Raw genomic sequence first — 27,814 nt, 5'->3', positions numbered from 1 at the left:
TAGGAATACCGTGGGGGAACGGGTTCATCATTTACACAAGATGATGCTGATAATGCCATGAAGCCAGCAAAAAGAAATTGCATCGGTCATGCTGCATGAATGAGAAATGTTATTATAAAGGGGATCATATTAAGGCTGCTAGTACATGACCTAATTTCTTTCCTACTATTATTTTAATGTGGATGCTTATTACAGTAGTAATTGAAACAGTTATGCAAATTCAGGGTGAAAGAAAGCATACGATGAATTACATTTAAGCTGAAAGAAGGGAAATTTAAGCTGAAAGAGAGGAGATTTAGATCAGATAGTAAGAAGAATTTTTTTCCTGTGATGCTGGTGAGACACTGCCATAGGCTGCCCAGAGAAGTGGTGGCTGCCCCGTCCCTGGAGGTGTTCAAGGTCAGGTTGGATGGGGCTTTAAGCAACCTGATCCAGTGGGAGGTGTCCCTTCCCATGGCAGGGGGGTTGGATTGGGTGATCCTTAAGGTCCTTTTCAATCCAAACCATTCTATGGTTCTATGATTCTATACGCATGCACAGCTGGAAGTATTGCAATTACCCTGATCGCAGGCAAGTCTCTTGCATACATATGTGCCATCAGTCCTGACGCTCACTAAATAAAAAGGTATATAAAGAAATGGGACAAGCTGTGGTGTGAACCAGCTTGAAAATGTGCTTCATGTGACCTTGAATGCATTTTATTTCGTCCACTGACCTTCAGAAAGAGGCTAAACAGCCCTCTGCTGTTTACTTTCCTCTGAAGCTGATTAGTTGTATGTGGACATATAAATATCAGAAGGCTAACACAATGTAGCTCTTCAGAGACTTAACAATATTTACTGGTAACACATTTTTTCATATAAATAACCAGATTTATATCCACAGGCACAAATGAGAGAAAACGATCAACAAACGTTAAAAGCTAATACAAGAGCTGACTAATGCCAAAAGCAGGCAGTTGTCAGGCTGGCTGCTGTGCAAGAATGGGAAAGAAAAATAAGTGTATTCCCTTGGAGTTAGACTTTCTCTCTCTTCCTCTAATTCTGCTTGCCAATGCTTTTTATTCTTAACAGTATTTTCTGAGCTTTAGAGCATTTTTAAGATTTCCTTTGCACCCTTTCACCACCAGTAATGCGTTCAGCACCCAACTGGCAAAGGAAAGATCTCGTCAGAAATATCACTTCTGTGGGGGGCTCCCCAAGTGCAGTTTCCCTGTACTAGTTCTATCAGTAGTTAAAGTAAATACATTCAGCAGTGAAATGGGCTCTTGTACTGTTTGAGGCCATCAGAAAGATAATATGTTAGGAGTGGTAAATGAAAAATCAGTATCCATTATCTCTGGAGAAAAGGGACTCTGCAATTATTGTGCCTGCTGTAAAGAAAGAGTAAAAATAAAGAGAAATGGCTTCATAGGAAATCTCCAGATAGATTTGCCACATCTCATCAGTTTATCTCCTGTGCTTGTTCTTAATTTGTTCATTTTGTATAGATGCAAAATGTAATCCTACCCTACATAAAAAATACGGGAGCTGAATTACAAATAACAGCTTTTACCAGAGAGGCTTTGTGCTGTAATAAGTGCCATGAGACTTCCGACTGGCCTCCCTCACTGAGAATAAAGTCATCAAGTAAAAGCACTGAATGGGTTGTTCTGGGATCTGCAGTTGTTGCAACGGCAACAAACAGGCTATCTTTGTACGGGATTGTGGTGAGCACCATCTGGATAAGCTGTGGGACCCTTTGGCACACAAGCAAACAAAACCAAAGCCCACAATAAATTGTCTCAGCCAATTCTGGGCTTCCAAGTGATATTTTTTTTTTTTTTGAGTACAAGTTGACTGTTGAAACAAAAGAATTAAAAAAAAAATAAAATAAAAATATTTACACTGACGACACGTAGAGGCCTTACTAAGCCAACATCCCTCTTCTCCTTGACTCCTGTTTGCACTGGACTGTTTTCCTCCTAGACTGGTTATCTAGCAACGCCGAACCCTAAAGGCTGATGGCTCCCCCCACGCAGACATCACCCACCCCAGGCATCCACCAGACCTCCCTGGCCCTTACAGATCTGATGTGAAGACCTGCATGCCTCTCTTCTGCTCACTGGTTTTCATAGAATCATAGAATGGTTTGGATTGGGAAGGGACCTTAAAGCTCATCCAGTTCCAACCCCCCTGCCACGGGCAGCGACACCTCCCTTCAGATCAGGGTCTCCAAGCCCCATCCAACCTGGCCTTGGACACCTCCAGGGATGGGGCAGCCACCACTGCTCTGGGCAACCTGGGCCAGTGTTTCACCACCCTCATCATGTAGAATTTCTTTCTAACGTCTAGTCTAAATCTTCCCCCTTCCAATTTAAATCCATTCCTCCCAGTCCTATCACTACAAGCCTTTGTGAACAGTCCCTCCCCAGCTCTCTTGTAGCCCCTTCAGGTTCTGGCAGCTGCTCTAAGGTTTTCCCAGAGCCTTTTCTTCTCCAGGCTGGACACCCCAACTCTCTCAGCCTGTCCTCGTATGGGAGCTGCTCAAGCCCTGGGATCATCTTCATAGCCTCCTCTGGACCCGCTCCAACAGCTCCATATCCTTCTTATGTTCCATATCCCTCTTAGTTTTAGGAATATTTATTTAATGATATTTATTTAATCATAGAATCATAGAATAACCAGGTTGGAAGAGACCCACCAGTCCAACCATTCCTATCAAACACTAAACCATGTCCCTGAGCACCTCATCCACCCGTGCCTTAAACACCTCCAGGGAAGGTGACTCAACCACCCCTCTGGGCAGCCTGTTCCAGTGCCCAATGACCCTTTCTGTGAAAATTTTTTTGCTAATGTCCAGCCTGAACCTCCCCTGGCGGAGCTTGAGGCCATTCCCTCTTGTCCTGTCCCCTGTCACTTGGGAGAAGAGCCCAGCTCCCTCCTCTCCACAACCTCCTTTCAGGTAGTTGTAGAGAGCAATGAGGTCTCCCCTCAGCCTCCTCTTCTCCAGGCTAAACACCCCCAGCTCTCTCAGCCGTTCCTCATAAGGCCTGTTCTCCAGCCCCCTCACCAGCTTTGTTGCTCTTCTCTGGACTCGCTCCAGAGCCTCAACATCCTTCTTGTGGTGAGGGGCCCAGAACTGACCCCAGGATTCGAGGAGCGGTCTCCCCAGTGCCGAGTACAGAGGGAGAAGAGCCTCCTTCTGAGGACAGAGAAACCCAGAGGTGCCGGAGGACTAAATCCCAATTCTAACCAAGAACCGCATCGAGTTTTATATCGGCTCCCATCAAGATCAAAGACAACCTCTCGCTCCCGGGGGCAGCTTGGAAAAACCCTCCTGGGCAGCGTGAGGAAAGAGCAAAAGGAATCGCTGTGCGGGGTCGGCGATGTGGACCCCGCAGGCTCCCCCGCAGCCCGGGTCCCCCCTCTCCATCCCCGGGGGGGTAGTGCGGGGTCCCAGTGGTTCGGTCCCGGTCCCGGGGGGCGGTGCCGGGTCCCGGAGGGGCAGTGAGGGTGCCGGGGGGGGCGATGAGGGTCCCGGGGGGGGTAGTGTTGGGTCCTAGTGGTTCGGTGCCATTCCCGGGGAGGACGATGCGGGTCGTCGGGGGGCGGTGCGGATTCGGGGCTGGTGGTGCGGGACCCCGGTGGTTCGGTGCGGGGTCCCGGTGGTGCGGTCCCGGTCCCGGGGGGCGGTGCGGGGGCCCGGGGTGGGGCGGTGCGGGGGCCCGGTGTTTTGGTGCGGGATCCCGGGGGGGGCGGTGCGGGGGGGTGCGGGGGCCCGGTGGTTCGGTCCCGGGGGGCGGTGCGGGGTCCTGCGGGGGGGGGGTGCGGCATCCCGGTGGTTCGGTCCCGGTCCCGGGGGGCGGTGCGGGGGCCCCGGGGGGGGACGGTGCGGGATCCCGGTCGTTCGGTACCGGCCCCGGTGTTTCGGCGCGGGATCCCGGGAGGGGCGGTGCGGAGGGCTGGGGGGGCGGTGCGGGATCCCGGGGGGGCGGTCCCGGTCCAAGCGTTTCGGTGCGGGTGCCGGGGGGCGGTTCGAAGCCTCTTCCCCCGCCCCCCGTGACGCACACACCGTGCGGCGCCTGCGCCACCGGGGCCGCTCCCGTTCCTCCCCCCCGCCTCCCGGCGCGGCTCGTGTGACCGGAGCGGCGGGGAGGCAGCGCCCGCGGAGGGAGGCCCCGAGCCCCGCCACGGCCGCAGGGCTGGGGGGGAGGCGATGGCGTCCTCGGTGCCCGGAGCCATGAGCATCGAGATCCCGCCGGGGCTGACCGAGCTGCTGCAGGGCTACACGGTGGAGGTGCTGCGGCACCGGCCGCCCGACCTGCTGGGCTTCGCCGCCGACTATTTCGCCCGCCTGCGGGATGCCCGAGACCGGGAGGCGGGCGGCGGCCGCAGGGTGGTCAGCTTCGACGGGGAACCCATGCAGACCGAGTCCAACGGCGAGGAGGAGCCCGACCGCGGCGACGACGATTCGGACTCCGACTTCGAGCGTGAGTGCGGGCGCGGTGGGGGGAAGGGGGGTGTCCTGCTCTGCGGGGCGGGGGGCGGCCCCGAGCTACGGACCGGGCCGGGGGGGTCGTGTCCGGGCGGGGAGCGGCCCGAGGAGAGCGGGGGAGTTCAGCCCGGGGCCGGGGAGCAGCCCCAAGGTCCAGCCTAGGGGATGTGGGTCCATCCCGGGGGCCGGGGAGCAGCCCCAAGGTCCAGCCCGGTGTGTGTGGGTCCATCCCGGGAGCTGGGGAACAGCCCCGAGGTCCAGCCTGGGGAATGTGGGTTTATCCCGGGAGTCGGGGAGCAGCCTCAAGGTCCAGCCCGGTGTGTGTGGGTCCATCCCGGGGGCTGGGGAACAGCCCCGAGGTCCAGCCTGGGGAATGTGGGTTTATCCCGGGAGTCGGGGAGCAGCCTCAAGGTCCAGCCCGGTGTGTGTGGGTCCATCCCGGGGGCTGGGGAACAGCCCCGAGGTCCAGCCTGGGGGATGTGGGTCCATCCCGGGGGTCGGGGAGCAGCCCCAGGGTCCAGCCTGGGGAATGTGGGTCCATCCCGGGGGCTGGGGAACAGCCCTCAGGTCCAACCCGGTGTGGGGTCCTGCCTGGGGGCCAGGAGGCATCGCCGAGGTCCAGCCCGGTGCCTGTGGGTCGTGCCCGGTGCCGGGGGCAGCCGTGCTCCCGGGACAGCTGTCCTGCCCCCGGGGGGTGCGGGGAGCCGAGGGAGCGGCCAGGTTCCCGGGGCTGTCGGCAAAGGGGCTTGTGCCCCGCGGCTGCCCTGCCAGACCGCACCTGGGCCGCCGTGTCCAGTTCTGTAATCCTCAGTGTGAGAAGGGGATGGAGCTGTTGGAACGGGTCCACGGGAGGCTACGAGGGCGATCCGAGGGCTGGAGCACCTTCCATAAGGGGACACGCTGAGAGAGTTGGGGTTATTCATCCTGGAGAAGAGAAGGCTCTGAGGAGACCTTATAGCGACCTTCCAGTGTCTGAAGGGGCTACGAGAGAGCTGGGGGGGGGGGGCTGTTCACAAAGGCCTGTGGTGATAGAAGCAGGGACAGCGTCTGTAAACTGGAGAGGGGCAGATTTAGACTAGACATAAGGAGGAATTTATTCACTATGAGGGGGGTGAGGCTCTGGCCCAGGTTGCCCAGGGAAGCTGTGGCTGCCCCGTCCCTGGAGGGGTTCAAGGCCAGGCTGGATGGGCCTTGGGCACCTGATCAGTGGGAGGTGTCCCTGCCCATGGCAGGGGGGTTGGAACTGGATGATCTTTAAGGTCCTTTCCCTAAGGTCCTTCCCTATCCTATGATTCTGTGCTCTTTGTGGCTGCTGTGTTTAAAATGATTATTCTAACACACTGAAACGACCTTTTAATATGTTATTAAATAGCAAAAATGCAAACCCACCCGTGTGTGTGCGCTGTAGCTCTCCCAGGTAGAAGAGATTCCTGCCTGACCTGAACAATGGTGATGCTTCCATTTTTATTCTGTTGGGTGTAACACGCATGCTGTGCGATGCGCAGGGTTTATGATTTGGGCTGTGATTGAGATGCGCTGCGAAAAGTAATTTAAAACGTTTGCGAATGGTACTTCTTGGCACGCCAACAATTTTGGACCTGAAACCAGGGAACGCTCTCCCTTTGTTAGAAAGGGATGTAAGGGGAGAGGGGAAAGGCGAGGTGCTTCCCCTAAACTTTCAGTGCCCTCATTTGAAGGTCTTGTGTCCTTGACCTGTAATGTGTATAAATGTTTCTGACTTTTATTGACAGGATCCTCTTTTAGACCAATTACCGTGTGTCACCTTGTGAATGCAGTGTTTTCTTTTGTCTGTGCTCAGTTAACAGTTTTAAAGAAACAAAGAGAAATTAAACTGTAGAACAAATAATAGGTTGGTTTTTTTTTTAAGGAAGCATTGAGAGCCCAGCTATCGTTGCAGAACCTTTACAAAGTAAACCACAGCTTCTGCTCTTGAAAATATACAAGATAAACAAGCCATGCAAACATGTGAGAAGAAAAGTCAGGATGAGTTAAAAAGCAGTTTGCAATTAGATTTGGATGGCTATTCTTTTCTAATGAGAAAGAGGTTCTGTGTAGGGCAGAAGAAAAGATGAAAGGTGAAGGGTAAAGGGGTAGACACTGGTAGTGACTCGATTGAAGTTAAGGGGATGTGCAAGAATGAGCACAGATTTATGACAATAATTACAGGTGACTTTGTCCTGCAACCCACGTCAGGAATATTTTCAAGCATCTCCAAATGTAAAAGTAGTTGTAGTTCCTTGTAAAATGTATTATTTTAAAATAAAGTTCTAAATTGGAAAAAACATACTAAATAGCTGGATATAATTTTATTAAAATGTGCACTATCCATTTATGATGTTTTCCTTAAACCCACAACTGCACTAGCAAAAAACATGTACAAAAACTCCCTCTCCACCAGCGTTTTTAGTGTTACTGAAAGCAACTTTTCTATTTCTAGATCAGTTTCTTGTTTTAGGGTTCGAAAGATCTTCTCTGCGAGAGTGAGTGTGAAGTTTTGCTGGTGAATGTTGGCAACTCCAGCTGAAAGGATCCTCTAAAGTTAAATACTTTCAGATAAAAATGTAAGAACTTGATGTGGCAACCAACTTTTCAAATACCACTTAATGTGATGAGGTTGTCCGCAGCAGAAAGGTGGCTCCTTTGCTTCAAGTTTCCACTCATCATCTATCTTCGTCGGAGAGAAAGTTAAATTAACACGGCTGGTCGGTGTCACTTGTGCAAGTTGGAACCCTCGAGGCAAGCTGCACTGTTAGCGATGCTGTCTTGCCTCTTATCTGAAAACCTTTGCTATTCCTCGTCATCGTTCCACAGACCTGGGGAAGGAGGAGCGTTGCGTTCTGCTTTTTCAGATTTCAGGGGCTACGAGAAAGCTGGGGAGGGACTGTTTACAAAGGCTGGTAATGACGGGACTAGGGGCAATGGCTATAAACTGGAGAGGGGCAGATTATTCTATGATTCGATTCTATGATTCTGTGATCTTGAACATCTTAGGAAAGACTTCAGTTAATTTCTCTGGGTTAACACAGTGTCACCTTCCGGCTGCAAAGACACATGTTTCCATGGCTGTTTTTAATAATGATGTAGAGCAGCAGTGCTGTTGTAAAATATTATGTTAAGAAAATTTAAAGATAGCTTAAATAAATAATCTTATTGTTTATTTTGGGGACATGAAAGACATCTGCACAAATAATGTGGGTGTCATCGTGTTTGCAGTTCTGGAACAACATTAAATTTGTGCATCTCGCTAGGCTGCACCTCTGTGCTATGAGTTAGAGAACATTTCAGATATGTTATCTGCTTTTTTTATGTGCTTTGAGTGCACATGGTAATAGAAGCAAGAAATAACTTAAAATCAGAGTGAGTCCTTGGCCGTTGGTGTAAACCATGTGGTAAATTTATTGATGTAGTCATAGTGAAGTCAGTGGTTTCTTTTCTGCCATTATGGCACTTGATCAATGTGGTAAAAGTCACTGGAACTTACTGGACTACAAAGACGACTTCTGTTCTCTTGTGGTAGTTAAATATAAACCTAGAAGTGATTTCTTATTTTCTGACCCCCTCTGGAGTTTCATCCCTGATTTTAATTGTTTTTTTATATGTGATTGATGGATATTGGGACGTGGCTGTTTGGCAGTGAGTGGAGGGTAAAGGATGCGTGGAAAGAAAATGTTGCTAGTGTGTGTGGGGAAACCTTCAGGAACATTTATCCGTTGGGTTGCGGCAGAGAATTTATGCATACAAAGCTTTTTTTGGAGCCTTTATTTGACTGGTGTAGCTGCTCAGTTGACAAGTTGATAGAGTTAGGAAAAGATGCAAAATGACAACTCCAGAAATCAGGCTGAGGACATAACCAAGGATGGATACGTGTCCTTGACTATCACGCTTGTATTTTTAACAAGTAAGCTCTGAATGGATGTGTTAAGGCTGTGAATCAGGTAATTTAAAAGCCACCTGTGTTTAGTTTTGGAGATACCACGTGTAGCTAACAGTGGAACTAAGTTTTATTTGGGATTATATGCTAACTTGAGCAACTCGGATGTTTTAACTAACGACAAATATTTTAGTGCAAAACCATTTATTCCTTTCTAGAGTCTCACCTTGTTATTGAAGGAAAAGATTGTGTGCTTTTCAGCTGCTCCCTGAGCAAAACTGGAACATTTCTTTATATATTGCTTGTGAAATAATCCTCTTCAGTGTGCTCTGTTGTTACGAAGGAAAATGGTGCTTGTGAATCTGGATGAACAGGTGAAAAAATCCCATTTAGTTTGGCTCTGAGCTGCTCAATTAAAATTCAGGGATTTGCCAAGTGTCATCTCTAAACCATCAACAGGGTATCTGAATAGAAGGGGTGCAAAAGGAAGCAGGGAAATGCACTTTTACATCATTAAATCTTGGAGATAATACTGAATATGAATTCATCTTGGAAATATTTTCCTTTTTTATTGTTAACAGAAATGCTTGCTATTGAAACTGTTTTGGATTGATTGCTTCTCATTCTTAAGCATCGTTTGCTTATGCTCTCTTATACTTGGCTGCTATTGTCCTGTGGAATTCCTCAGGAATTACTGTTACATCAATCACAAAGAATTTGTGCTCTGCGTACATCAATTTACAGGTCAAGCATAACTCCTTGCTGTCTTCCTGAAACAGGTCAGGGACATTGTTGAATGGTAGAAGTCAGATGACGTTAAGACTTTTGAAGGACAGAGTAAGGGGAACGGCGGTCCTCTTCTGAAGAATGCTCTTCAAGTTTTCAAATGTGATTCAGATTCATGAGTTCCTGTGAGGTACTGTCACCTCTAAATGAAAGTACTTTTAACTTCGTAGTAGTATGTTCGCCTTCTTCCTCTGTAATTGTTAATGTACTGGGAATAAAACAGAGTAGCTCTCTTCACTATTTTTTTTTTTTGTCCTTAGTATTAAAAGAGCCTCTCTTTGCAGAACATCCTTTTTACAATATTATTGCGTTGTATGATGCAAATTCAGTCCACAGAATAGCTACACTATTTAAAATCTAGGTAGCACAGTGAGCACTTTCATAATCTGATAATGACTACATTTTTTTTTTTCCCTTTGAAATTTGTTTGACTGACTCATGTGGCTTAACAGCTTAATTGTGATTATAACAAAGGTGCTTTGCACTCTACTTAAGCAGTCTCTAGATTTTATGGAAATGGAAGAAGCAGCTCTAGAATATGATCTAACTGTATTAAGCTTCTGGGTTGAGTATACAAAGACAGACATGCATGCTTTCTTTATACTATGTTTAAGAATAATGTATATGTCAGCAAGCCTAGCAACCTGAAGGTGCAGAAGCTGCAGTTTTATTTATTCTTTGATCTCCATTGCGAACGTGAAATCAATTATAAAGCAAAATATTCGCAATGCATCCATGTTGATAGTATTCTAAGAGGAACGTATTTCTGTGTTTAATCTTCTAATATTAATAAGTCTTGGCAGCATGGTATCTTGAACGTGTTTAACATAAATATCAAATGAAAGTATAACATGCAGCTGCTATACTTGCACATCTTTGCTTTTGCAGAAATAGTTCTCACTGGCTTAAATCTGAAAGATTAAATAGAATAGTTGTTAGTACTAATGGAACTTCACTCCTTATATTTATCTTGTTCACACAGGCGAACTATCAAGATAAACCAAGTATTGAGAGACTGATTTTACCTCTCTTTAGCTACTTGGACAAAATATCTAAAGCTTTTTTTCTGGAGTTTTTGGGTTTTTTTGTTTTGCTTCTGTGTTTGCTTATCACAGAAAACTTGCTTTTTAGTGTTGTTCTTAAGATTGCACTTGTTCTGTTACAAGATTAGACTAGGATTTTTTTTGACTAAGGAGGTCACCATTTGTATCCCAATGGAGTTGGAAGGAAGGCTTCATCAGTAATCATCAGTACAAGTGAAAATTTTAATTAAAATGCAGGTATCTTGCCTGCAACAGTAAAAGAACTGGAAATACAGAGTGAAGGGATAAAAGCTGCTGGCTGGCTGAGAGGCAGGGAATTGTAGATGAGTTAACTGAAATTTGCAAGCATCACTGGATGTTGCTAAATGTGTGTTGATTTACATGAGGAAGGACAAACTTGTGTTAGTTTTAAAAGGTTAGTTTCTTGCAATTTTGACATGGTATAAATAAGTGTTATTTGTAACACTGTCATCAGCACTGTTGTTATTCCTATAGTATCACTAGACACTCCTTAAAATCTCTCAAGAAAGATATCCTCTTATTCCAGTTTGCTGTCAGTGGCTTGATGCAGTCATTCTGCTTTTCTTAAGTAATCTGCACGTCGTAGAATTTGAGGAAGCAAGTAGTACTTTAGAAAATGACTTATGAATTAATATTTGTGATCTGCTGCATGCTGGTAACTTTTCACTGGACTGTTAAGCTTGATGTTTGCTGAAAAAGCTTTTGATACTAGGTACTACTGTATAGATAAATTCTAGACTCAGTTTCTGCTCTTTTAGTGTCCTGCTGTTGCTTTGGGCAAATAGAAACTGCATTACTGTATACTGGCCTCTAAAAATAGCATAACTATAAAGGAAATGGATAACGAGGCTTTGTAAATTATTATTGAATTCTTAAAAGCTTTTTTCCCATGTTTATTGTAAAAAGTTTATTTTAAGAAAAAATGAATGAAACTTTTAAAATGGGATTGTTCTATCTGGTTCTAAAATTAAGCTAAAGGAAATTATTGTATTGTGATATTAGATACTGTACTGAATAGTAGCTTCTTTTTAACTATGCTGTTTTATTCATTCAATAAACTAATTTTCGAGTGCTGAAACAATTCTCTGTGTTGCAGAGTGCCATCTTCCCCTTGTGCTAATACTGAAGTTTAGTTGTACCCTCTTATCTAAAATAGAACAATGGAGACCTCGGGGAAGAGGAGGAGACAACAGAGAGCAAGCTCACTTCAAATTATTCACCAGTCAGTCATTAATGTTTAACAAAGAGCAGTTGCTCATTATTCAAATGCAGACTGGAAGTGTAGCCAAGACCAGCTATGGATGTTACTTGCTGGCTTTAGTAACATTTTCAACTTCATGAATGAACCTCTTTTTTGTGAAAGAAGCAGTAGACAATGTCAAATATAATTCACAAACATACTGGCTCCTCTTCTAGGGGGATATCATTCCTATCTCTGTAAGAGACCTCTAGATTCTTTAAGATAAGCTGCTATGCTTGGATCTTTGTGATCTGCATCTGGCTTTGCATCAGTGGTTCTTTGGTATGTAACAATTGTTTCGTGTTGTTTTGATACACGACAGTTCTTTGATCATGTAGATTTAGGTTTTTTTTCCCCTGAGGTGCCGTTAGTTGCACGGCAAATGATATGTACTCTTCTGCACTCTGCATTTTTAGTGTCTTTATGCATCACTGTAATCTGAAACAGACCGGGTAAATCATAAATCATAAGAATATTGGTTAGAAAAGTGACTAGTGGGGAATTTGAGAAATCTGAGTGTGAACAAAACACTGATGTATCAACGACACTTGCAGCAAGATACTAATTTTACTAAAAGAAGTGTGCTTATGAGATTTTTTTTTTTAATGCAAAAGGATCCTTTTATTTTGAATGTTTGAATCTGAAAGAGGGAAACTCTGGAGGTCTGTTGCGTGGAACAAGTAGCTGCTTTGTAGTCATTTGTGTTTTGTCTATGAGGCTGTGAAAATTGTGGTGATCACGGTGATATTCTCTGTGTGCTTTGATGGGTAGGATGCTTAGAAGAGATAAGAGATGTAGAAGAAAGGAAGCTTGTCTTACAGTTCTCATACTGCTGGGATCCGGTCTCTGTTCAGTAAATATACAATAAGTTGTGTGTAAAATAAAGCCCTGCATTGAATTGGTAGCAGTTTTGGTACTGCTCCTTTTCATACTGGGACATTTCTTTTCTATGTAGCAATTGCGGATGATGAGTAGTGGCAATTCTACTTGAAGTATAGACTTGGAAATTCCCTTTAGGGAGGGAGGCATCTCTAGGAATACCCTGCCTTCAAGGTGTGTGGGAGGGGCTGCAGGTATTCCTTCTGTGGCACTGCTTTTATAATTTAAAAACAACAAGAAATCCAAACTTATTTTTTATTTTTCTAAAATGGTTTAAGCCACTCTGTTCCCTCCTTCTATTTCCTGTTGAGCTTCTGAGGGTGGCTTGAAAAACAGCTTTGCTTCTCTGCAGAAAAGGTGTGCAGCCTGCAGAAGCTCCGTTTCCAACTGGCAGGATGTCAGGTTTTGTTCTGAGGTCACAGAGTCGGAGAATGGTTTGGGTTGGAAGGGGCTTTAAAGATCATCTAATTCCAACTACTGCGACGGGCAGGGACACCTCCCACTAGATCAGGTCATCTTGGAGAAGTCTGGAACCCTGCACTCCTTTTCAGGTGTTGAAATCCAAATCAAGATCATCCATGGGAGCGTTCTGAAGGCATGTGTGGAGCTTGTGTGAGCAGTGAACTCTGTGGTTTTTAGTTGAGGCTTGAGAAACTGCTCTGTATTTTTCCTGTGTGTTTTTGAATAAATGGTAGTGCCAAGTTCCTTGTTGTTGGTGATTGTATATTGACTCTTGTAAAGCAGGATGTCACAATGGCCCTTCGTTTCCAGTTTGGTTCTCCCCTGGGATAGCATTGTTTTCTGCTTCCTATTGAGAAAACCCTATTCCATAGAAGAGATTTTAAGAAAAGAAAAATACAAATATTTGTGTGGGGTTTTTTTCCTGTTGGGGCCTCAGTAAACACATTTCTGTGGCGACACTCATGCTAATCCTGATCATCCAGGAAGAATTGCTTCCTCTAGGACATGCTGTAGTGTAAGGAGCTGGTCCATCTCGGGTTGTCACACATATGGGGGGCACCTTACCACCTCCCTGGGAAAGATGTCTCATGGACAGCCCTGGAATGAAAATTGAAAGATGATGGAGTTTCTTTTTATTCTATATTTATTTTTTTGAAAGTAATCCTTCTGAAACACTTACTTTTTTGACATTTAATGTTACAAAGTATATAAATGTCTCTGGTTTACAAATATCTATGAATTTTAGACTCAGATTTCTCAGGGATAAGTTTGGCAAGATGGCTCATGGAAATAGATGAACATTCAGTCTTCTGAGACCTTTAGGGAAGGTTGGTGGAAGATTCCAGAAGTATTATTCTTCTGAAATGCTAAAACTTAATACTTTTCAGACTGGTGATGTTATTTTACATACTCCAGTTCCTCAAGCACATAGAAATTAAACATCACTGGATGTAATTTGTATGTTGTTTTTAATTGTTATCTTGAGATTGTGTAACTTTATGATAAATGCCAAAAACTGGGCTTCGGTTTCTCTTGTATTCTGTATGAGCATCTCTTACATCCTTGTGAAGTACTTTAAATTTCTTGCTGCTATAAATACTTAATTATTGTGTTGTGCCTTGTATCTCTTTTGGTAACACTATGAAACAGTACGATGATACTGTGAAACTTTGAATGATATCTATTGTTTTTGATAGCGTTTTTTTAACTTTTCCTAGCTTTTACATGCAGATGCTTAACTTTTCCTAGCCAAAAGATTTGCAGTGTGTGCATTGTGTTTTGAAATAGTGTGTAACAGTGACTGTGGGGAACTTTATACTAGAAATTCTGTTACTAAAAGTCAGTTCATCTGGAAGCTGACCCATATAGTAGTGCTCACCACCTGCTGCAGCTTACGTTGGTCGGGGAATTTCTTTTTATTGTACTGGCATGTTTGTGTTGGGGTGAACTTGTACTCTCTTGCAGGGACTTCAAACATTCATGAGCGTGAAGAAAGATTTTCCCTGGTCTGGGGAGAATACACTGTTCCTATTATACCTTCTTAGGAAACAGGACGAATCTGTCTATCTTCACTCATCCTTCTTCCCCAAAATCCTCTTCCTGTGAAAGCGCTCAGGATTCAGTTACTGGAAGTGTGTGTGTGGGCTGTCTGTCAAAATACTTTTTTTACACGGAGATTATTCTTTTTACAGCTGTATATTTAAGTAAGCTTTGCTGAATGTTGACTTAATGTTGTTAGAAGAGCAAATCTGAAAGAAGAAAAACTATTATTGATGAATATAATTGTATTGGTAATGAAGCAGTATTTTATGTTGTATACAGAGTCACTGAATCGCCAGAGATGTTAGTAATTCTTCCGCAGAATCTGATGCTTTTCTGTGCCTTCCTTCTTATCGCTCTGTGCCACCCCTTGGTCCACTGGCTGTCATCCCCTCTCGGTGATGTGGTGCGGAAGGGCTCTGTGCGATTCACGTTTTGTCTTCCCAGTAAAGCACCCATAAAGAGAATTGACATGAGTGGTAGAGTCAGTTGTGCTCAGTGCAGAGGGTCCTGCACCCTAGAGATGAGGGGAAGCGAGGCAGAAATCCTTGTGGCCAGCACCGTGATTCTGAAGCTGCCATTATAGGATAAAATCCTTTAAGTCCTGTGACTCCTGTAGATAAATCTATATATAGGACACAAGATGTGAGTTGGTGTGAGGAGTTTTGTGTGTTTGGTTTTATTTTGCCTGTTTTAACTGGAAAACAAATAACATTTGCAAGTTTACCTAGAACTTTTAATAAACAACTGACCAGGAGGTTTTTGGCTTTGGTTATCAAAATGTGTGATATGATACATGGTAACAGGTTTTTCTCCGTGTATTTTTTGAGCATATCACATATAGGAACAGTAGTTTTTGAATGCACTTTTTAAATTTCACAAATCAACACATCTTTGGTCTTTTTTAAGCATCTGATTAAAAAAGCTGTCAAAATCGGACTTCAAGAATTGAACCAGTTCTTCAAACTGTTGATCTTTTGAGAAAAACTGACTTGGGAAAGGTCATTCAGAAACTGTTCTGTCAAGAGTGAGTGTTCAGTGGTGATTATGTGTATTGGCTAAAGTTCTAAATCCTAGAAAACAGTGATGTGGAGAAAGATGGAGAGGTTATCATGGATGATCATCTGATAATAGATTCCTTTTGTGACATTGACTGAGAAGGCTGATACACATAGACTCATTGAATTGCTTAGATTGGAAAAGAAATTTAAGATCATTGAGTCCAACCCTTAACCGAGCACTATCAAGCCAACACTAAAACATGTCCCTAGGTGCCACTTCTACATGTTTTTTTAAATACCTCCAGGGATGGTGACTCAGCTGTTTCCCTGGGCAGTCCTTGGAATTTAAACTGGAAGTAAAGAATGAGTTGTGTTGAGTTATTAGAATATCTTTACAGAATCACAGAACAATTGAGGTTATAAGGGAGCTCTGGAGGTCATCTTGTCCAATCCCCCCGGTTAAGCAGAGCTGCCTAGGGTGGTTGCCCAGGACTGTGTCCAGAGTGCCTTTAAGTATTCTGAAGGATGGACGTTTCAGAACCTCTTCATGCAACCTGTGCCAGTGCTTTGTCACGCTCACAGTTAAAAAAGTGTTTCCTGGTGTTCAAAGGGATGCTCGTGTGTTTTAGTTTGTGCTGATTTGCTCTGGTCGTGTCACTGGGTACCACTGAAAGATCCTGGCTCCATTGTCTTTGCACCCTCCCTACAGGTATTGATAAGAACTCCCCTGAGCTTTATCAATAAATAAATTTATTGATAAATAAATTTATCAATCTTAGCCTAGACCGTTAGCCTAGAGAAGGGCTTTATCCCAGCTCTTTCAGACTGTCCTCGGACAAGAGATGCTCTAGTCCCTCATCTTTGTGGCCCTTTGCTGGACTCTGTCAAGTATGTCCATGTCTCTCTCGTACTGCGGAGCCTGGAACTGGACACAGCACTCATCCTGGTGTGATCTTACCAGGCTTAGTAGAAAGGTAGGGCCACCTCCCTCACCCTGCTGACACTGTTCCTAGTGCAGCCCAGGATACCCTGAAGCTAGTGTGTCTTGTGTGGTGTGTGCACGCGCGCTTATGCCCTGGTTTAAAGGTGGGTGTGTGAGATTAGGCTCCGAATCAACTTGAAGTAATGCTTGATGCTGGTGTTTCTAGTTGAAATTCCTCTTGCTCTTTATACAGATCTAATCAGATGATAGCACAACCCATTCCAGCTTTGTTGTTTGTAAAAACCATGCTATGTTTCATCATCCAAATCAGAAATGACAGTAGGAATTGTAATGAAATTAGAACTGACCCAACCAAAGAACTATGGCCTTTCATGTCCCTCCTGTTTTAGCTGTAGGACGCTATTCTTTAATCCTACCTGGGTACTTATAATTATACTATCCTGAGCTCAGGTTGACCTGGCAGGTATAGCTGTGTAACATCCATGCTGGGCTTATAAAACTCCAGACTTTGTCAGTGTTACTAGTTGTTTCTGCTGAGCTTCAAATCTTCTCTTCCATATTTTTCTTCGAAATTGCTCTCTTTTGTACAACTGGTTCAGTTATAGTTGTTTCTTACTGTCTGTCACATGAGATAGAGTACCTGACTGTGAGAGTGACTCCAATCTGTTTTATCCAAGACTGTAAATAGCTAAGAGGCAAAAGGAAAAGCTTCTTGTACTGCATCTCATCCGTAACTGCCCACGTTAATTCTTCCTGTCTGCTCTAGTGCAACTTGAGCAGACCAGCTGTATATCACTGATTAAAAAGCTAAGACCAACGCTTTCCTTTTGGATTGAAACAGGCTAGAAGTGCTGTGATAATTGATAGCCGTCAATTGGCTGTTGTGTGTTCAAATTTGAGACCAAACCCTAGTCTGTCCTCTGATTTTTATTTTCCTTTGTTTCCCTTCCACCACAATGTGTTCTAAAATGGTGGTGGATGTACAAGTATGGGCTTGAGACTGGCTGTGCGTGTATGCTCTGAGCACAAAGAGTTGTGTCTTCCCCTTGTGTTTAATTCCCTTTTTAATGTTGAAAGCTGTACTGAAGCTAAGCAGTATCTGTTAAGCCAATTAGTCTGTTGGAGAAGGGCACTTGTGGTGGGTCGGCCCTGGATGGACACCAGGTACCCACCAAAGCCGCTCTGTTTCTCCTCTCCCTAGCTGGACAGGGATGAGAAAATATAACAAAAGGCGTGTGGGTCGAGATAAGGACAGGGAGAGATCGCTCACCAATTTCTGTCATGGGCCAAACGCGTCAAATCGGAGTAGGATAATGAGAAATAAAAGCTAATCTTAAAACACCTTCTCCCAACCTTTTCCCCCCTTCCTGGGCTTAACTTTCCTCTACCTCCTCCCCACTGGGCGGTGTGGGGGGACGGGGAATGGGGGTTGTGGTCAGTTCATCACATGTCTCTGCTGCTCCTTCCTCTGCAGTGGGAGGATGCCTCACACACTTTCTCTGCTCTGGAATGGGGTCCCTCCCATGGGAGACAGGCCCCCACAAACTTCTCCAACACCGAGTCCTTCCCACGTGCTGCAGTTCTTCACGAACTGCTCCAGCGTGAGCCCTTTCCATAGTTTGGCAAGGATTTGAAGCAATTGACGATGCTATTAGTTATCTTTTTAAAGAAAAAAAAAACCCACTAAATTGCCTTGTTCTTTCTAGAATAATTAGTCTGACATAATAGGTAAGTGTCTTAAATCACCGAGCATACCTGTTAATTGAATTATTTTATTCAGGTGCTCTTACATGCTTAGCAAAGCTCAAGTTTTAGATTTTTATCAATGCCTCAAGCTTCCCTACACAATTTCATTTGCACTGAAGTTCAGGGTTTTTTGTCCTCTTTCATTTATGTTTTAGATTTGCTTAAATATCTATCATCACGAAAGGCGTGAGCGTTCAGTTGTGTCGGTTTCTTGGCTCTCTGGAAATTCTTGCTGAATATAAATATTTTGCTCATAAGTAGTTTAAGGTGCTGGTAAACTATATTAGGTATGGATGGCATTGTAAAACTTTCATAATAGTAAATATTTGATTTTTCAAGATACTTTTTATGTCCTGATAGTGCAATATTTGAAGACACTATCGGTCTCAGTAGGACTTTATAATAAGCCTGCCAAGCAGCTGCCAAGTGCAGATAGCCAACATTTACATTCAGTGTTGTGTGATGGTAGCTGTGACATGATTCCAATTAAAAGCTTGGTCTGCACACTGCAGATGTCTTCTGAATATTAATGTGTACTACAGACAGAGCAGATGGAACCTCCTTAAAATACAATACAGTGAATGTAAAATTAAGGTTGGTTTCTGGTGGAAACTGAGAGGCAGTCAAAATTTATTCTTTTTTTTTTTGTTGTTCATTGCTAAACCACAAGGATATTGGTGTGTTGTCATCTTTCTTTACATACAGGAGGAAATCAACTCTTCGTTATACATCCAAATAACAATTCAGCACTATGCCTTAAGTTGTCTTAAATGCTAAATGTACCTAGAAAAATAGTAGGAGAGTGTGCAACGTTTGCTATGCTGTAAAATATGCCTCTGCCTAAAGAACAGATATAAGGCAATAGATAATTGCTGAAATGTAGGATGTCTGAGTTATCTGAGGAGTTATTAACTGAGAAAGGCTGTGTAAAAGAATTTATAGGTGTGTGTATTTAATTGATTTTAAGACCTTAAGTGAGGTGTATTAAGAAATGTTCAGCGTGGATAGGAGGGGTACTGAAAAACTGAGAAATGGAGTGACAAGAACATCAGTGGTGCACTGCAGTGTAGCATATTGAAACCCAGAGTCAGCTGTCAGCAAACAGCAGCAGTCCAGCTGAGAAAGCGTGTAGATTAATTACTTAAGTGTTTTCTGTGTTTCTGTGGCAATCCTTGATATATGAAGTAAAGTCTTGGTAGTAGGAATGTATTAAAAGTCTTGGAACAGAAAGACAAAGGGTTTCTCTGTGAGTGGTGGTTGTAACTTTCCTCTTTTCTGTTGCAGTTGTCTTATCCTTTCAGGAGGATGTGTGAGAAGGGAATAAGCTGTTGCGTCCAGGAGGAAAAGATTATGGAAAAGGCAGTGACAGGACGTGCAGTATATGTAAATCTAGTACACTGTTTAACTCACTAGTGCTGTTACCATAGCTGTGACATCATTGTCTCCCACCCTTTTCATACTTAATTTCACAATAGCTCCTACCTGAGGCTGCACTAAAGCCAGTGCTAGTGATAGCATTTCCAGTTAACCCATACTACTTTAGTGAAGATTTTCCCCTCAGATCTACGTTTGGATTGTGTTTGACTATTGTAATTGTACTACCTGGCTACAATTTCTCTCCAAGTTACTGGCCTAGCAGTAAAGAAGAGGTTCCTGGCTTCAGTAAAGGTACTTTGTCAACTGATATATGGGTGCTTAGGGAGAGGCTGGCTGTGTGTTTTTCCTGAGGACAGTGCTCATTCGATGAGAGTGTTTGAAACCTAATCACGGCGAGACTGAGCAGAATTGTCCACTTCCAGACCCCATGGGCAGCAGTGACTGAGTATGGTCAGAGTGAGGAAGAGCTGAGTCTGGACCTCACTTAAGCTGGTTTTGATGATGCTGTCCCAGACCACAGCTTGTTGGTGCCATTTTCCCTTAGGGAGGAGTGCAGAAATTGCTAGGTGGATTTGATTTACCTGTCATGAGAGACCTTCACTGGGTTGTTGCTCTCAGTAAAGTTTTCACAATAATGTTTAAGACATTCACTTGTTCAGGATAGTAGTGGGACTTTTAATTAGGCCACTGAAAATGAAAAAACAAGTCGTCTTGTGTGATTTCAGTAGTGGATCAGAAGGAGTGATTGAGACTATGCCCTTTGGAGCAGTGACTTACGTAGCTTAGACTTCCACTTAGCAGTGGCTCTGTGCTGTGGTAGGATGCAAATTCAGTAGTAGTGAAACTGATAAAAATTTGTCTCAGGTTTATGTTGGACTTGATGATCTGGTGGGTCTCTTCCAACCTGGTTATTCTATGATTCTATGTGGGGTTCGGTTTTGTTTTAGCTTTATTCACGTTGCATTCACTGTGTGCAGTTCATTAATCTGTGGAAAAAGATTGATGTGAGAGGCATTGTTGGAAATAATAAAAATAGAGTAGCTGACTAAACATAGTTAAATGACTTTTTTGTGACTCATTTAGAAATTCTAGAGATAATTTCTAAGTATGTTTGGTGAATCTTAGCTTTCTTAATAAGCTAAAAGAAGTTTAAATGTTGCTAATATGTAACACAGAGCAATGATTCTGCATCTTATAACCAGTCAAAGGGTAAAAATCTAGCCAAAAGTCTTTAGGGCTTGATGGTTTAAAAGATATGAAGATGTGAAGTTAAGTCTTCTCAGTGTCTTAGAAATCAAAGATACAGTAAAAAAATCAGTTGAAATGTGAATGTGTTGCTATAAGAGATCTGTACTTGTCAAACCTTGTTTTAAACAGCACTTCTGAAATCCAAAAGGATTCCAGACAAAATTTGTCTTCGTCACATTTCAAAGATCTTAAATACCCTGGAGTATTAATCCCTTTCCTATTATATTTATGGTTTCTGGTGGGACAGGAGTCTGGTAAATAAGGGGGTGAAGTTTGAAGGCAAGACTACAAACATAAAAAGGAAGAGTCAGGAGGCTTGGGGAAGGAAGAGGCTATCCTTCCTTTGCCACTCCACGTAGACAGGAGGCTGAGTTGCTCATGTTTCTTTCTGACTGGGAAATGCCTTTTGGTTCTCTAGGTAGGATGCAACTATCTTATCCTGCATAAAACATTTATTTTAAGAAAACATGCAGGTGTTTCTCTTTGATGTGATGTTGCTGTTACTCTATAGTCTCATAGTCATTGTCAGAGAATCCACATGAAAATAATTTTCCAAATCTGTTCAGGATTTTACTTTTTATCATCTATTTAATGTGGGGTCTGTAAGCTGAATGTCATTCTGGCTCCAAAAACTTTGGTGGTATTACCAGTGTGGCTTCGTTGCTTCGTTGTCTCTGAAATGCCTTCCTCTTTAAGTTTGCTCTTAAAGCCCAAGCAATTTTCCCTTTCTTTACTTACTGTGTTTTCCTTTGCTTTACCCTCCAATGTGTTCCTCTCCTGACAACGCTTTGAAGATTTGTCAGTTGCTGTTCAACTCTCCTCGTTCTTTGCAGCCTCCTTCCTTTTCCATGCAATATATAATTTTGCCTTTCTAATCCTTGAAAAAATGCCCAAGTCTTTCATTTCAGTCTCCATGTGGTATCAGCATACGGTTATCTCTTTAATCACCATGAAGCGTGTTGTTTCAGCTGAGGTTGTACCTTAGCGCTAGAGATTTGTCTGATTTTATGTCTGTAAAGCACATGCATCTCCTATTGCTCTCTTTGATCTTCATAATATAGGTTACTCTCACAAAAAAATCAGCAGAAAACCCCAATGTTGTGTTTGGCTCGATCTCTGAAACGTGTCAGTAAGAAATAGGGGAGTGCTGCCTGGGTCATGTCGTTGCAATGTCAAACGGTACTAGTGCTGCTTGCTAGGTGTTTGTTCTCCTGGGCTTAGGCTTCAGTCAGACTGTATTAACTCCTGAATTTGGAGAGCAGGGCTCGCCACAAAACAGGTTGTGGGCATTTTTGGTATTGGATTAGTATCTGCTGGGATGCATAATCAAAAGAGCACCACGCACCACTGCTCAAATTCAGTTGTGGAATGAGAACGATGAAATAGTGATACATTTTTCTAAAAAGTCTTGAATTTAAAAAAAACTCTTAATAGCAGTTTTTGACCAAGGAGGTTCCCCCGATTTTATTTCGGAGAGTCAAGTAAAGATTTAGCATTGTTTTTGAATTTATCAGCTATTTAAAGTCTGTCCATTGCAGAGTGCATATTATTTTTTCTTTTTTTCTTAAAAAAAAAAGAGCCAACCCAAAATAGCACAACAACTTTAATAACTTTGTAGAAGATCTTTTTTTAACTGACATAAATGCCTTGCTTGTTGACTCAACTTTTTCCATCATAAGTATTTATTACATTCTTTCTATTAGAGGGATTCTAAAATATCCGAAAGCAAGGATCAGGGGCTTCTTTATGATGAGGCTTCCAAACACCATTTTTCCATTTTGTGTCAGTAATTTTTAAATCCAAATAAAAAGAAATCAATTAAATTGGAGAGCAGGATGTGTTGCTAGTTCGGTTTTATATTTTATTATCTCATGCTGCTGCTGAGAGCTATTTTTAAATACTGGGAATGAAAAGGTATCTGTGCCTCTACTACTTCTCCTGCAGTGAAGAGGAAAACAGTGTTTAGTATTAATGTATTTATTACTGTTTTCCAACTTAATAGATGTAAAAGTCTTTTACAGAAAAGTTGAGTGTGTGGGCATACACAGATGATCTTTCTGTCTTTTTTTTTTAACATTCCATGTTCATACTCTGAAAACTTGCTTCCTCCGCGGTGCTCCCTGACCTTTTGTCTTCCTCTGAATATCTGGCATGCTTCAGTTGACACCATCAGAATCTCTCCTGCCTGTCTGTAACCAGGTTCTGAGTTTCCATCCTTTTCTGGGGAGTCTCTGTGTGTGTGTGAATAGAAGGAAGTAAAACTGGCACCTGTAAAATTCTTGTCCATTTCTGTCTTTGGCTTTTCTGACAGAAACAGTGACACATGGACTGCTAGGTTCCAGAACTGCGTGTGAAAGAATTACAGTTCAGATTTTGATTTTATTAATGTACGATTGTATATCTGGTGATGAAAGTCTTGTTTCTGCTATGGCATCACTTTTTAATTACTAGAAATCCTAAAACGTTGATACTTAAGTCTTCGAATTTTCTCACAGTTGCGGTGGTTCATATTCATGTAAGTCCATTAACATCTCTGTGCGTAGAAAAACACTTTGACAGCTGTAGTCTAGCACTTCCTTATCGTAACTTGATACAACATTCCATAGAGACAGTCACACCTCAGAGTTATACTCTACTCTGCTTCTGGGATTTCAGCTTTAATAGTTTATAATGTCAACTCACATGTTGTTTGGGTAATCCTAATTGACTGGTTAAACAAGAACAGTTCACCTTCTGTCTCTCTTTCTCTCTCTGTTCACATAGGATGATTCTGTGCTATGATTCCATGGGCAGTTACTCTGGAAATCACTGATTTCTGCTAATTTGTTTTACTAAGGCTGGTATTTCACGCCTACGATCTCTAAACTCTTGAGTACTACACTACTGAATTTATGCAACCTATTGTAAATTTTGCTCCGTCTTTCATCAGGAAACGTTCAAGAAATTGTTGAGCAGATGAGTGTTACATGAAAGATCTATATTAAATCTTTGTGTGCACAATAGCTTAACTTAGCTGCTGTAAATTGCATCCAGTCTCAGGAACAGTCAACATGTGGGGATTTTTTTCCCCTCAGCTGGAAATAGTGTTCACTGGTCCTCAAAAAAACCTAGTGCTTGTGGAGAAGAGAAATAAAGTTCTCAAAGTATCCTGTACGGGATGGTAACACCCAGTGCTTTAAGCTCATGCCTGGAATGCCAGTTCTTCATTTGTCCCTGACTTTTTTTCCTGTGACCCTGAACTGATCTTTTGAGTTTTATTTATCTTTTCTGTAAGAATTCTATGTTCTTAAGATGTGTAAGAGGAGGACAGTAATAGGTGGCAGAACGATTGTTGTTATTTTTCTATTCATTTCAAGCTTTGGTGTCTTCTATAACTGTACAATGTATATAAGTAGTATGGAGAAATAACTTATGTTTTTACGGTAGTAGTGTAACTTTTAAGAAGCTTGCTGGTGTTTTTACAGTCACTTTTCAGCACGCTGACAAAGAAGGGAACCCACGCACTGCAGGGAAAACAGTCTTTTAGGTCTGATTTTTGAAGATGGAGAATGATTTTACTGTCACTTGTTTAGCTTAAGTACTTGTTGGTTTGATCTTGAAAGCAGGGGTAAAAAGAAGCAGCATTTGTGTCCTTTTTCTTTTATATACACCTATGGGGCTGAGTTTAAACACCTGCATATAACCCTAGTCAGAACTCACGTGAGTTAAGCATGGTGAGCCAAAGCCTAGCAAAAAAAAAAAAAAATCACAGTGCCAAAGTAAACTGCAGAGTAATGAAGCAATTCCTGTTTTTTGCACTTTTGGAATGTATTTTAAAAATAATAATGCTATTTAAAAATAAATAAATCTGTATTTGAGGCCAGTGGTTCCCAGGAATATCGTAAACCAGGCTCTGTTTCTGAAATTTGTCCCTAATTTGTCAAGTTATAACACCACATGGAAAGGAGCCACTAATACGTGTTAGGATTGCTGCGTGGCAGTAGTGCTGCTTGTTGTTTGATATAAGATGTATCGGTCGTTTTAACTAACAGAAGGTACAATATTGATTTATTTATGCGAATGGTTCAAATAATTTTTATTAAGTGCAATGACATAGCTTTACTTTGAGGAAGAAAGGTTGTGCTTTCTTTTATTAGCTAATGTGTGCATGACTAATTTTTGCATAGTTAGCTGGTTGAAGGTAGTATAAAATGCTTTTGAAATTGGGAAGCTGGGCCTTAAAATGGCTTTATAGCATTGTTTCTTCTTTGATTATTTATGGTGTATGTGTGGCATTCATATTCATGCCCACTATTTTGTTGTGGCTTTTGTCCCCTGGTGCAGGAAGAGGAGAATGATGAGTGAGGTTAAGTGATACTGAAATAAAATTGATTACTAAAGTATGTGTTTGATTTAAACACTAGTTCTAGATGTTGTAGTTGTAAATAAAAAAGAATCCTGCAGCCAAAACCCTGTAATTCCTTCAATCCAAACCAGCTCCTGTTGAGTATTGCTGTCTAGTGCCCCATTCAGTCTGTGCCTCAGGTCAGTATGGAAAATACACATTCAGGAGACAGTTCTGATTTTTCTTGAGCAGCGGCACAGGATCTGTCCTGAGTCTGTTCTGGCAAAGCTGTGGAACGCACAACTTGATCTGCTTTTCCCCTGCCGGTGTCCCTTGCCTCTGGCTGCCAGGGAGGAAATGGGGCTGATTTGGTCTCCTCTGGTACAATAGTTTAATTTACCTCAAGTTTTTGTTGTGTGTCCCCAATTACTAAGTCTTGGCTCCCAAGAGCCAAGTAAAGGCAAGGACGGTGCCAAAGGTACGAGTCATTTTTGAACTGGAATGTTGCTGCATCTGAGGTTTTGACATAATGGAATATTTGTAATACAACAATCTAGCAGCTAAATGTTTTATTTTCATTAAAATTTCTGCAGTTAATGTATAACTGACCCAAAGCATGGCCTGTTGGCGTGCAAGAGGGAAATTCTAAACGTGGATATAAAAAAAAAAAAAAAAATTTGTTTCCTATTTAGAAGCAGCAATTTCTTTTTGTTGTTGAAGATGCCAGCAGCGAGTGGTCCCAGGCTGGCGTGCTGGGTTCACCGTGTTCTTGTTGCAGCGTGGGCAGAGGTGTTCTCCCATGGCTGTGAAGGACGTACAAAGTTACTAACAGTTTATCTATCACTGTTGCTTTAAATTAGATGTCCTAATGTGTTCTGGCTAGGAAAAAGGCTGGGTTAACCGTAAATGTATTATTCTCTTCCACCCCATCTGATATTTTTTTGTTTGTTTGTTTTGGAATCTGTCCACATGGTAATCTAGGTGAGGAGGACCTCCATGAGTTGTTCTCTTCGCAGTCCTTGCTGGCAGACTTTTCCCGTGTCCCTCTAATGGCAAAGCACAAGGATGCTGAAGGAGCGGCTGTCCTGCCTGTGCAACCCTGAACACAATCGTAAACAGAGAGAGCTTTTCATTGCTAAGCCAGAACAAAAGAAAATGCTAATCTTCTGGTGTAGGAAATGTCAGTTTTTCTCTCCTTAGCATAAAAATAGTCATCTTCTGACAACATATAAAAGTGAACCTGAAATTTTATACATATTAAAACCATCACTGCTGTGAGAAAAGCAAACTATCATTTTAATCTTAAAAGCTTTGTGGAGGCAGAATAATAGTGCTCTCTTAACTGTCCTTAAAAGGTTATGTTTTTTCTTGTTTTTAACACTGGAAAACTTGATGCTGTTCTGATGACGCTGAATCCTGCTATGGGATAAAATAATCAAGATTCTAAAAGAAGCCATAGCCTTTGAAAAGTAGATTTTTTTTTTTTCTATGGTACCCAAAGTATGTCAGAGTTTTCCTGTAGTATATTAGTTCTGCTTAAAGATGTTAAAATGTTATTCTTAAACACCAGCAAGAAATGAGCATAGTAAGTGAAAGCAGAGGAAAAAAAACTGAGTGTGCAAGATAGTGCCTGAAATAATGTTATTTTCTTACTTATAGTGTTGATTAATCTGATTATTTTTCGCCCAACCTCTTCATTCTTTTGATTTCCTTTATTGCTACAGAAGAATACCCAATAATAATTTTGATCTTTTTTCTGGTATTTTTCTCAGTTCTGCGTTTTAATTATAGACGCAGCGTGGTTGTAAATGCTCAAAAGAAGCTGACTTCTTGTGTGTTTGCTTAAGAACGCATTGTTCTTCATATTCTGGTGGTGCTGAGATACTCGAAAGTAAAAATGCCTCATCAATTATTCAAGATGATGACTTTGAATTTGTAATAATAAATAGCATTTGTAATTTTGTTTTGTTTATTTTGCAGCTCCAGTTGTTAACCGATACAACAGAAGAGTATCAGGTAAGATTGCCTTTTAAGAATTTAATGTTTCTGAAAAAGTTTCTAAATGAGTATTTGACTAAAGTTACATTAAAAATTACCTTACTCTTCGCCATTGCCTTAATTCTCATACTTTTTGCAGTATTTTTATTTGAAATAATGAAAATTGCTTCTTAATTCACTGTAGAAACCACTGGGAAACACATCGAGAGTAGTTTAAAAGCAGTTCTGTAGGTGATTACAGACTACTAAAACAATTTAGAATCATAGAATCACCAGTTTGGAAAAGACCCATCGGGTCATTGAGTAAATCAGCAGTAAATGACTCTGTCCAGAAAAGCTCCCCAGAATTTTTAATGCAATGTTATGGCGAAAGCTTACTTGCAGTGAACTGAAAAAGTGGCAGCTTCTTTCTGCTGGAACACATCTCCCAGTCTTTCATGTTGCTAGGAGTTTCGTGTCTGGTTAGAATACAGAAATATGGGGTAGGTGGGGGTATCCCACCTTTGTGTTGTAGCCCCTTGCTTGTGCAACTGATGTTTTGAATTGAGGGCGTTTGATACTCTGGTAGTAAATACTGGGAAGTCATACAGGATAGGGTATCTTAATCTGGAGAGTCCCAAGACATTTTCATTTCTCTGCTAATTAAAATAATGTGGGTTAGTTTAATTAGCCTTAGCTTAATGGAACTTACTGACATAGTAAAATCTTACAAATGAGAAGTGAGTACATCTCAGGTTTAAATTTAAATAACTTCACGAATAATTCAGCCTTGAAAAGTCGAGCCGTAATGATATGGTAGTTGTAATCTTTTTGGATCTTCAATGCTGAAATAGTGTTGG

General features: G+C 42.3%; 1 protein-coding gene across 1 annotated transcript in view; it reads left to right on the top strand.

The window, feature by feature from the left end:
- The first annotated feature begins 4,052 nt into the window (after positions 1-4,052).
- PRKAR2A (protein kinase cAMP-dependent type II regulatory subunit alpha) overlaps positions 4,053-27,814 on the top strand; it is a 62,485-nt gene continuing 38,723 nt past the window's right edge. The window contains exons 1-2 of the mRNA XM_069866067.1: positions 4,053-4,471; positions 26,958-26,993. Coding sequence (XP_069722168.1) covers positions 4,198-4,471; positions 26,958-26,993 — 310 coding nt within the window. The 5' untranslated portion in view covers positions 4,053-4,197. The remainder of the gene's footprint in view (positions 4,472-26,957; positions 26,994-27,814) is intronic.

The sequence above is a fragment of the Phaenicophaeus curvirostris genome, chromosome 11 (genome assembly GCF_032191515.1).
Source record: "Phaenicophaeus curvirostris isolate KB17595 chromosome 11, BPBGC_Pcur_1.0, whole genome shotgun sequence".
Lineage (NCBI taxonomy): Eukaryota > Metazoa > Chordata > Aves > Cuculiformes > Cuculidae > Phaenicophaeus > Phaenicophaeus curvirostris.
The sequence above is the reverse complement of the archived record's forward strand: the minus strand, read 5'-3'. Positions and strand labels throughout refer to the sequence as shown.